Source organism: Saccoglossus kowalevskii, chromosome 1 (assembly GCF_978046115.1).
Source record: "Saccoglossus kowalevskii chromosome 1, keSacKowa6.1, whole genome shotgun sequence".
NCBI lineage: Eukaryota > Metazoa > Hemichordata > Enteropneusta > Harrimaniidae > Saccoglossus > Saccoglossus kowalevskii.
This window is the reverse complement of record NC_140641.1, coordinates 18,412,454-18,424,541: the sequence shown is the minus strand read 5'-3', so window position 1 is coordinate 18,424,541 and position 12,088 is coordinate 18,412,454. Positions and strand designations below refer to the sequence as shown.

Sequence of the window (12,088 nt, the reverse complement as noted above, 5' to 3'; positions counted from 1 at the left end):
GTTATAAATGCATTTAATTCACAGAACAGTAATTGCCTACCAGGTGCAAGAATTAGGCGTATGTAAATATCTTGTGCACGTGCTTGCTGTAAACTAAAAAAAAAAATGGCCACCATTGTAGAGTTTTAACACTAAGTAACCATTTATATTCTGCATGTTTTCAAATGAAATGTCTCACCTGTCTGGAGGCTCTTTCTCCAGCCTGGATCGCACCATCCATGTATCCAGACCATTCAGTTGCTGTCTCTGTACCGGCAAAATAAAGACGCCCAACTGGTTCACGAATTATCCTGAACAAGAGAAAAATATGGAATTTCATTGTCATATATTCCACACAATGATCTAAGACAACTGTGCAATTACTACCAAATAAGTGATTTTCCGTAATTCTACGAGATCTTGCATTATGCATGAGAGGTGAAAATTGAACATATGCTACAAAAATTCAATGATTTGTCTTTTAGAGGGAGGCATGATATTGTGATGCCCTTACCCCCCTCAAATTGCTCATTAAATGTGTATACCCTCGGTACTACATGATTAAACATGAAAATACTACCAAAAACGTTGAATCCCAGTTTTAATGCAACTAAGATGCTATGATCTTTGTTCTGTTTTTACATTCAATTTCACACATAACGTAGGATCCCACAGTGAACGGGAAATTGTCTAATATTTTACCAGAACACTATGCAAGATAGCAGTACAGCAGTCGTATTGACCACATTGTCTACAGTTATAAATAATCAGCCCCAAAAACATAAATACAAGTTGTTTACTATGACGCTAAAATTCGAATACATGCTGGTTACCATGACGTTAAACTTACTTTCCATATTTGGTCAGCTGACCCGGTGGAATAATCGCAGTATAACATCCTCCAGAGTACGGCTCTGTCATCCAACTTTTTTCAAGATAGTGGACAGGGTGAAGTGCTTCCTCGTTGTCATAAGCGATGGCAAGATATTCACACACCAAACGTTTTCTGACAAAACAAAGATATTATTCATTGCAAGTTTGCTTTCATTTTCACATTCCGTTTGTACTCTACAATTGCTGGAGTCGAAAATACATTTTTTAAGCATGTTATCGATGTTAATAATTTGCCAATGTTTTTTGTATTTGCTTGATTTATGTTACTTTCCCTGACGCGAGGTTTGAGTATTGTTGTAAGAACAGCTTTATTTTAGTTCAGTTAAAGGCACAGCTCAATTGGTGTGCTCAGCTGTGTTTGACAAGTTTTATTTTAGTTCAGTTAAAGGCACAGCTCAATTGGTGTGCTCAGCTGAGTTTGACAAGTTTTATTTTAGTTCAGTTAAAGGCACAGCTTAATTGGTGTGCTCAGCTGTGTTTGACAAGTTTTATTTTAGTTCAGTTAAAGGCACAGCTCAATTGGTGTGCTCAGCTGAGTTTGACAAGTTTTATTTTAGTTCAGTTAAAGGCACAGCTTAATTGGTGTGCTCAGCTGTGTTTGACAAGTTTTATTTTAGTTCAGTTAAAGGCACAGCTCAATTGGTGTGCTCAGCTGAGTTTGACAAGTTTTATTTTAGTTCAGTTAAAGGCACAGCTTAATTGGTGTGCTCAGCTGAGTTTGACAAGTTTTATTTTAGTTCAGTTAAAGGCACAGCTCAATTGGTGTGCTCAGCTGTGTTTGACAAGTTTTATTTTAGTTCAGTTAAAGGCACAGCTCAATTGGTGTGCTCAGCTGAGTTTGACAAGTTTTATTTTAGTTCAGTTAAAGGCACAGCTTAATTGGTGTGCTCAGCTGAGTTTGACAAGTTTTATTTTAGTTCAGTTAAAGGCACAGCTTAATTGGTGTGCTCAGCTGAGTTTGACAAGTTTTATTTTAGTTCAGTTAAAGGCACAGCTCAATTGGTGTACTCAGCTGAGTTTGACAAGTTTTATTTTAGTTCAGTTAAAGGCACAGCTCAATTGGTGTGCTCAGCTGTGTTTGACAAGTTTTATTTTAGTTCAGTTAAAGGCACAGCTCAATTGGTGTGCTCAGCTGAGTTTGACAAGTTTTATTTTAGTTGTAGCCTTGTTCCATGAGTTTATTTATGACATAATTCCACTTTTCAACAAAATTAGTTTTAGTTATTACATGTTCTTGCAAATCTGATTGTTTCACCTTTGATAACCCCCTTTGAAAAAAAAGCCTCAGTATACAAATTGAAAAGTATCATTTGTTTCAGTGTGTTGTGTCATCTCATATCGAGATCTTAGTTTTTTAAAATGGTTTCTTTTAAATATTATGAGATCCAGGTATGTTAGCTAAGGAGTATGTGTTTGTTAGGTATGATGTACCCGGTAGTTTGTTTGTTGTATTTATAAGATGTATAAGATCTGTTTCTGTTCCCGTGAATATTAGGGAAATATCGTTTCTAAAATAAAGCCATATATCTTGTATTTCAATAATTTGCAATTTAAATAGGCGAAAGATAATGTCTTCTACTTCTGGCCAGCTCTGGGAGCCCATCTGCAACCACATGGATATGAAAATTTAGAGTAGTATTTGAATGCGTTATGATTCAGTAATAATTCTATCATATATCTAGGTTTTAGTGGTACCTTGACTGATGTGTTGTTTAGGTATATTGAGGTGTAAACATTAAAACTACATCCATTGTAAACCAAGATTCCAATTTCAGGAATTCTAATTTCTTCCACTTTGAGGAATATTAACTGTGTTAATAGGGAACTCTCATTTCAAATTATGGTACACATTTTTATTCGACTTGCATGCAATATATAATTTTCAATTTCTACCACTAGAGGGCCTCGTCTACATGTCACTTCAACAAATGTGGCTCACTGCCTGAATCAGCAAAAACAATAAGTAAGTGAGAAAGTAATATATATATATACCTTTCTTCTGTTGTTTTCACAATGAACTCTCTTGCTTTATTTCCAACCACAAACCTATGAACAGAAACAACAAATATTTATGAAAACTAGGCGCATACATATGGTACCAGAGAGATGAACCAATAGTCAGGAAGTGAGAAATATGGAAATAATTGTGATCGAAAAGCAAATTACATGAATATATGCATATTTGTTAAGAATATTATTAAAAACTGGTGAAATAGTCGGCTCCATTCTAAGAAATTCATCTTTGTCTACGATATTATTACAAGATAAATGATTTGCTTCATTGAACACATACAACAACGCATATTTCCACTGAGATCAGTGACAAATTCCAACATGAGATTCATGCATGTTTATACACAACAAGTAAGAAAGTAGATAATACTTGCGTCACGACGGCTGGAAAACTGCCATCCGGTTTTGTATCGTTTATAACATGCACAAATGGACACTTCTGATCCACAGCAATAATTGAACCAGTCAAATCTATAAATAACAATACACAAGAATTTGTAAGATAAGGGCATGCAAGTAGTTTAATATGCTAATTGTGAGATTGTACTAGCATAGGTCAAACTAATGAAACTGACATACTTTTACAAATAGGTTCATACCCTCTTTTTTTTTTAAATACATGCAAGGTTCATTGTTTCAAAAAAAAGAGGAATAATTAAATAGGTTTTGATTCACTATTCCCTGTAAAGTCATATGAATATTATACTTCTGCATTCATAATATCAATTTATCATATTTATCATAATTTCTTCACCTATGATGATGTATAGCAATAAGCCATCTATTGTCGCAGTATCAACTCAGACTCCTATAGAACACAGTAGAAATGCAGCTTTTCTTTTGGTCAGACGTGTGCCACATTTGTTTTGGGGTTTAATCCAATAACAACTGATCAAACTAACGTGGCTATAACGTAATAACGTAATAACGCGATATCCATTTTTATTTCATCAAATAACTCGAGATAGTACGAGATGCACACAAAAAGTAGATGGGTCGTAGTTCATTCAAGGGAAATTATTTTTTTCGAGTGAATTTGTTGATTGGGACGATGACGCTTATGACTGGAAAGCTATTCGGGGTGATAATTTCTATGAGAAATCCAAAAAAGATTAATAATGAGAGTTTCTTAGACTTGAAAGGAACTGCTGACAATGTGAACTTGACTGATGGCGTTGTAATTGATGTTAGTGCCAAATTTTCTTTTTTTCTTCGTACTCTCCACAAATGCGACAAAACATATGCAAGTTATTTCTGTGTTTATTCTCCATATTTCTGTAATTATGAACCAAACAAGAATAGAGATAGCTAAAATTTATACTTCAGCGAAATATCAGCTTCCTATTGAATATTCATTGATTTCAATCGCTTAGTTGCATATCAAGTTTTTAAACGCATTTTCCACAGAAACTACAAAGCGAAAGGATCACTGTTGACGTCAACACTGCCATTACTGCCATGGAAATATTAAAATAATGAAAAATACTACTATAAAGTTGCTAATCATATATTCATAAATATCGTAGATAAAGTAGGAGATATTAAAAATGCTGTAACTCACCCAAAATTGGCCAATTTGAACAGAAACAACGAGAATCGAAAGGTCAAAACACAAAGTTTTTATTTCATTTCACACACAAAGGAGATAAATGTCAGTGCGTTCAGGAATCTTAACACATGTCAATAAACTACCAGCAGGGTCACCAGGAAATGTGACCTAGTACTGTCTTGTCATGTGATCTGGCATTGTCTCATATTTGGTTTTTATAGAACATATCGCCCGATTGATAATCTGATGGCGATCACCAATCTACAAATTTTGTGAGAATCTATTATTACTCTTGTTTATACAAAATGAAATGTTCATTTCTACTGATTTTTAAAATAATTGTTTCTTAATTAGCATCATAACATCTTCAATTCTGATCAATCATAATAGTGTTTTCAGTGAGTAGAAACGCACACAGTACACTAATCTCCTGCACTCCACAAATACAAATGAAAAAACTAAACATGCATTACTTTTTTTTGTCCAGAATGGTGTCTTGTAATAGGCAATGCATTTCATGGCAGAACCCATCGGTATACGCTGTGCATGTTGCAGACGTAATGGCGGTAGAGGTGGATCGTAAGTTATATGTGCTGTCAAAGGTGGAGGTATAGAAATGATGACATGATCTGCCTGAAAAACAACGAAAAAAACTTAAAGGATAAGAAACATGGAGACTGTTGAATGACCAAATATGGGCATTTACGATCTACAAAAAAGCAATCAAATATGCCAGTATATTTGTCTTAGACAAGGACATATCAATTAACAACACCTTTTATTCAAAATGTTGATAATTAATCTAGCTCTATTAGATTTGTTGAAGTCTAAGAAAAGCTGCAATAGTTTGTCAGTCAGCCATTGATATGCAAATTCAGATATCAACAATGAAAAAGAAACTCTACTATGAAGTGACATGTATAATCACCTTATACGTATCTCCATCCAGAGTTGTTACCATGACACCAATCTCATTCTGCTGTATCCTAGCAACTGCTGAATTCAACTTGACACGTTCACTTCCAATTCTTTCACTTATTTTGATACTAATCTGTTGTGTACCTCCATGAAATTTACGTTCCTAGAAAAAAAGTTCAACAAAGTTCAACTGTTCACAGTGTTACAGTACAAAAAAAAAGAAATATACTCTCAATATTGCACAATTACAAAGAAAATTAGAAGTTTATACATGTACTAACAAAAAACCTTTTTTTTTTAAATCTTCAACTGAAATGTCAGAATTAGTTTTGATAAAGAGGCTGACAAAATTAGCATAAGGAATTCATGAATGAACCTACCTGTCCACCATTGGTATTGGATGATATCCTCAGAAATCCACCACACTGAACTACGTACCATAGAAACCACAGCATTGACACTTCCTCAGGTTCAGCACACACATTAATGTTGACTTGCTGTCGAGCCAGTTCACGAACAGTTCTTGCATTGATAAAGAAGTCAATTATAGAGAGTTGTGAAATCTGGTTGTACATAACTAAATCAGTGTTCCATAAATTTTTCAATAGATACCCGAGTGAATTTGTCTTAAAGTACAATCCTGAACAAATTTGACGTGTCATATTATTCACACTGATTCACTCCACGTGAAAATAAATTATAATACGACTAATACTAAACAAATTAAAATAAGTCATCTTACTTTGTCCAGATATTCTCGTCAATCCATTGTTGCATCGTTTTATTGTCCCATTCCTTGGCATACTTACAATCCCATGGGGCATCTTTAGGAATCTGAAAAAATGAAGTCACATGAAAGAATAAGATTGGAGCACCATTGTCATATCAGCTTAAAGCACTGTGTATTTAGAATCAGCATTTGTATGTAAATTTTATTATTTAAACTGCCATGTACAATCTGCATATGAATACAGGTGTGGCCATTTACAATCTACATATGAATACAGGTGTGGCCATTTACAATCTGCATATGAATACAGGTGTGGCCATTTACAATCTGCATATGAATACAGGTGTGGCCATTTACAATCTGCATATGAATACAGGTGTGTCCATTTACAATCTGCATATGAATACAGGTGTGGCCATTTACAATCTGCATAATTATGAATACAGGTGTGGCCATTTACAATCTGCATATGAATACAGGTGTGGCCATTTACAATCTGCATATGAATACAGGTGTGGCCATTTACAATCTGCATATGAATACAGGTGTGTCCATTTACAATCTGCATATGAATACAGGTGTGGCCATTTACAATCTGCATATGAATACAGGTGTGGCCATTTACAATCTGCATATGAATACAGGTGTGGCCATTTACAATCTGCATATGAATACAGGTGTGGCCATTTACAATCTGCAAATGAATACAGATATGGCCATTTACAATCTGCAAATGAATACAGATATGGCCATTTACAGTCTGCATATGAATATAAGTGTGGCCATTTACAATCTGCAAATGAATACAGATATGGCCATTTACAATCTGCATATGAATACAGATATGGTCATTTACAATCTGCATATGAATACAGGTGTGGCCATTTACAATCTGCATATGAATACAGGTGTGGTCATTTACATTCTGCATATGAATACATGTGTGGCCATTTACAATCTGCATATGAATACATGTGTGGCCATTTACAATCTGCATATGAATACATGTGTGGCCATTTACAATCTGCATATGAATACAGGTGTGGTCATTTACATTCTGCATATGAATTTAGGCGAGGGTTCTCCGAACCCGCCTATTCACATAGTTCATAGCCACCATAGACTCCGGTCAGTCAAAATGACTATTTTGAACTGTAGGCATTAATCAGCGATTCTGCCGGTGATGGAGAGATAGAATCCAGGTCAGGGGAAGCCCCATGACCTCAAGATTCTTTTACCCCTTACGTCACGAACCCACGTGACCGAGGCCACCTGGTAGCGCCACAGATCCATCACTCTGGTTCCTTTCTCTCCGCCTCGAGGACTTAGACCAACGCGACGGAAAGAGTGGGGAGGTTGGGGGGGGACCCAGAGTCTATGGTGGGTATGAACTATGTGAATAGGCGGGTTCGGAGAACCCTCGCCTAAATTCACTACGTTCAATTACCCACCATAGACTCCGGTCAGTCAAAATGACTATTTTGAACTGTAGGCAGAGTCAGACACCGATAGGTGGCGGATTTTTCCGAGCAAACAGAAAGAAAAAAAGGAGAACGATGAAAGACTTTTCCCCAGTCCGGGATGAAAACAAACCCCAAAACCTAAGTTAAGACCCAAGAAGGGTGGTGTCTTACCTTGCCTGTGCTGTCCCCGAAGCAAGAAGCCAATGCTGCTGTGGTGACAGGGTTTGGTGTGCCCGAGAAAGCTAGACCCAAGCCGAATTCGGGGGTGATAAGCTTGAAGTAGGACCAAAACAGTTCGCATGAGGGCGTAGGTCGACAGAAGCGAAACCTGGGAGCTTCCAGGAAGTGCTAGTGGAACAGACAATCTGCCCTCAAAAATGCCGAGACTGACTTATCGCCTATGCGCAGAGGCCCCTGCGGTCGTTCGGGCTGGGTCAGCAAACAAATCCTGACCCGCTACGACGGGGCCTAACCTGAAGAGACCCGGCTCAATAGATTGGGTGTCTCTTAGGTAGTAGTTGATGAAGACATTCTGCGTTCTCCAGCAGCCTGCCCTCAGAATGTGTTTGAGGGGGCACCTGACGCTAGCGCTAGTGAGTTAGCAATCGCACGGACCTCATGTTCTTGTACTTGGTGTCTCTGCAAGGTCTGTGTTGAGGAGGATAGTGTATTATAGACCTCCAGTACAGTCGCAGTAATCCACCTGGAGACGGAAGTCGGGGAATCCGGCTTATCCTGTTTGCGAGGGCCGTAACACAAAAACATGTGTTTGGTTCCCCGTCTTGAAAACCTGGTACGGTTCTCGTAGCAACTCAGCGCTCAGACCGGGCAGAGAAGCAATTCCTCCTGATCCTCCGGACCGACAATATTTGCCAGACGGGGGATGACGAACGATTGAGGATCGTGTCCTGGGATTTGGTTCTTGGCGAGACACCCGATTCGTGTCTTTAGTACAACTTGATCGTCCATAAAAGCGGCACAACCGTCCGAAAAGGACAGTGCGCGCCTAGCTCTAACCGGCGCCTACCTGAGGCGAGGGCCAGTAGGAAGACTATTTTCCACGTCAAAAATTTTAGTGGTGCTGATTGGAGAGGCTCAAAGGGGCGGTCTGCTTAGAGCAGACCACACAGCCGACGAGTCCCAGTTGGGCGGCTCCCTTGTATGGAGTCTTGGCGTCTGGAAAGCAGTAAATAGTCTCCTAATAATAGGACAATCGGCTAGTCTTGTTCCTGTACATTCTGAGTGGTGGGGGACAAGACCAACCTGTAGCCAACGCTCGCTGCGTAGGACAAACCCACTTCGTCAAACAGGTGGACGAAGGAGCCTGCTACCTGGCCAATAGAAGGATGGTATGGATCAATCTCCCTTCCGCTAGCAATCAGTGTATGCTTGCAGCCTAGAAATGTAGGCCGCGTAGATGGAATCCCTGTTCGCCCTGGCCAGGACGTTGGCAGCCCGCTCAGATAAGGCGTTCGTATGTGCGGGTCTACTAAGAGCCTCTATGCATGTAAGTGATACCTGCTGGGCTCGTTGGTAGTGCGCCGTCTGGTTGGGACGGCAAGTCCAGTAAGTCCGGAAGCACTGCTGGCGCTTCGACTAGCATTTCCAACAGAAGTGGAAACTAGGCCTTGCTTGGCCAATTGGGTGCAACCCATGATAATATGCGGGTGTGCACCTGTCGAAGTTTTCTCCGGTGCCTGGTGAACTCGCGGGAAGGGAGGAAAGGCGTACACAACTAAGTGGGTCCACGGGGCTAGCAAAGCGACCCTGGCCCAGGCTCCTGGAGTCAGCAGGAGCGTTACGTACGTCGGGAGCTTGGCGTTCCGGGGTGCGGCAAAACGGTCCAACCTTGGATCGTCCCACAGCCGAAACAGCCTGGAGGCTACCCACTGAAGTATCAGCCACTCCGTTCTCTGGAGACGAAGCCGCCCTGAAAGGGCGTCGCCAGACTGTTCCTCACCCCTGGAAGGTGGTGTGTGGTTAGCTCCACATTGTATTCCAGGCACCAGAGGAGGATTTTGCTCCGCTAGGACTGACAACGATGGGGAATGCGTCCCCCCCTCCTTCTTGAAGGAGACCACAGCTGCGTTGCCTGTGCGGAGCAGGACTCTGTGGTCTCGAACTACGAGTAGAAAGCGTGGTAGTACTAAGTACACTGCTCTCAGTTCGAGCCGGTTGATATGGTAGTCCCGAAACTAATGCGGGGGCCATATCCTTGGGCTTGTTGGCCCAATAGATGTGCTCCCCAACCCTGGGGGAGGTATCTGTTACCAGAGTCATACCTGCGGCGAGCGGGCCCAAGGGGCTCCCCTGTCCAAGGTTGGCCAGTGACGACCACCAGGACAGGGCTTCCTTCACTTGGTTCGAGATCGAAACCTGCCTATCTAGTTCCCATAGGAGAGCTTGGCGTTATAACAAGCGTTATACCGGGCGGCTGCGTAGTGCGGCCTGGGGAACGACCCTTCGAACCGAGGTCATCATTTCGATGATCCGTATTAGTTCACGGAGGGACACCGAGGGAACGCTGACTAGGCATTCGGCTAGGCTGCTTATCGCTAAGCAATACGCTTGAAATAGCTAAGCCAAGCTTACCTCTGTCAAAACTCCATGCCCAGGGACACCAACTGCGTGTTGGGTCGAGGTGGGACTTGTCGATTTACTAACGAGCCCAACTGGTGAAGTAAATCCCATGTTAGCCAGACGCGTTTGGCTATTACCCCTTGCCCGGGTTGTTGGTAACCGGAAGTCTGGGTACGGATTGAGGTGTACCGACATCTGGTGAAGCACCAGCACTACCTGTTTCATCACTCTGGTGAACACGTAGGGCGCTGTGCCTAACCCGAACGGGAGGCACCCGAAATTTGAATACTTGGCCCAGCTGGGCGATTCAAAGGAGATGGCAACTCGCTGGGTGCATGGGTACGTGCAGGTAGGCCCCGCTTAAGTCTAGCGGGGCTAGCCAGTCAAAACGGTGGATGGAGAGAAGAACCCTGAATGGTGTCTCCATGTGGAACCGATCGAGGAGCACGTACTGATTCAGTCTGCCTAGGTCCAAAACTTGACGCCTGCCACTTGTAGATTTGGTACTACGAACACATTTGAGTAGAAGCCTGGCCTTAGTTCCGGCTGATGTACCCTGTGTATGGCGTCTTTCCCCAGCAAACTGCTACTTCCTGTCTGATTGCTTCCGCCTTGCGGGAGTCCCCTGGCAGTGCCCAACAGGGGGGACACTGACGGGGGGAAATGGAGATTTCAGCGGTATCCCGTAAACGGATGTCACCACCTGGGAAGGTCCAGGGGTCGGTCACCCGCCGTCTCCAAACCGGACTACACCGGCGCAATCTGTGTACGACAGGGATATGTGGCCATGTATTCGGCAGTTGCGAGGGGGGGTGCTCCCTTCCCCCACGAGGTGAGTTCCCCAAGGCCTGAAGTAGTCACTAAGTTGTGACCTGGCCATTCACCGAACACGTGCCCCCCCCCCCCCCCCCCCCCCGTTGCAGAGGTGAACGTCAAACATGCCTCCCCTGCTGCCGGGTAGACGTCCGCCCAGGGAGGGTGAGGAGCCACCACCTGGCTCTTACCTCCCTGGGGGCGTGCCACTACCCTCCCCTCCCATGGAAGGGTATAAGCGCTTGCCTCCTGGCTGACTCTGGCTAGCGGACAACGCCCTAGGGCGTTGTGTTTTCTGTGCTTGGGGTGCCCTCCGTTTGCCCATGGCAGGACCAACTGGCTAGCGGATTCGATCTGAACCCTCTGGTTCATTGCACTCCGAAGCTCCAAGATTGTACCCACCATTCCCTGAACAAAGAGGGTGGAGGATGTCCAGTCTGCGTCACTGAGAGGGACATACCCCGACTCAGCTTGTCGGCGAAAAACACGTGCGTCTAAGGCCGTGTCTCGTAGCATGGTAGAGGCCCTGGCCAAGAGAGCCAGGCGGCACTAGGGGGTGTCGCATGTAGATGTGCGGTGGCCCACCAGTAAAAAATGTCGCCTGGTCTAGGAGGCTGGTGCGTTCTGCCTCCAAAGTCTCCAGAGTGCTGGTCACGCATAATAATGTGCTCAAGCAACTCTGCCCTCAGGGCTGGATGGGTCGTCTTCAATTGGCAAAGACACCCATGGAACGCGGCTATCCCCGTTTGCCAAATTTGTGGTACCGGGGTCTGGGGAAGGAGCCTTGGAATCCGGTTGGGGGCGTTTTGGTCTCATCCCACGCTATGGGGTCTGATCCCGAAACCACACCGACCGGGTAGCGTTTGGTCCAGTGGGAAGTGTTGCCTAATGTTATCCCCACCCGGGGGCCTTAAGCATTACATCCTCCGCGGCTGACCAACGCCGCCCATCAACACCGTTTGCGTGCTCTGCGCCCCACTCCGCACTCAGGCGGACAGGGAGAGACTTGCCGACGGGGTTGCTTTGGATCCCGACGCCTGTGATCCCATAAGCGTTGAAGCAACCTTCACTGGGATCGATGATACTCCGCCTCACCCCAAAAGCGTGGCTCACCGAGTCATACAGATGCAAGACTCTGAGGGGCCGCCC

The 12,088-nt window shown here is 43.1% G+C and overlaps 1 protein-coding gene across 1 annotated transcript in view; it reads right to left on the bottom strand.

Moving 5' to 3' along the window:
* The window catches only part of LOC100376603 (amine oxidase [flavin-containing]), a 33,224-nt gene that overhangs the window by 5,801 nt on the left and 15,335 nt on the right, over positions 1-12,088 (bottom strand). Inside the window, exons 5-12 of the mRNA XM_006825160.3 lie at positions 6,096-6,187; positions 5,734-5,875; positions 5,364-5,516; positions 4,909-5,068; positions 3,261-3,357; positions 2,866-2,919; positions 830-985; positions 179-290 (exon numbers count right to left, since the gene is read on the bottom strand). Coding sequence (XP_006825223.1) covers positions 179-290; positions 830-985; positions 2,866-2,919; positions 3,261-3,357; positions 4,909-5,068; positions 5,364-5,516; positions 5,734-5,875; positions 6,096-6,187 — 966 coding nt within the window. The remainder of the gene's footprint in view (positions 1-178; positions 291-829; positions 986-2,865; positions 2,920-3,260; positions 3,358-4,908; positions 5,069-5,363; positions 5,517-5,733; positions 5,876-6,095; positions 6,188-12,088) is intronic.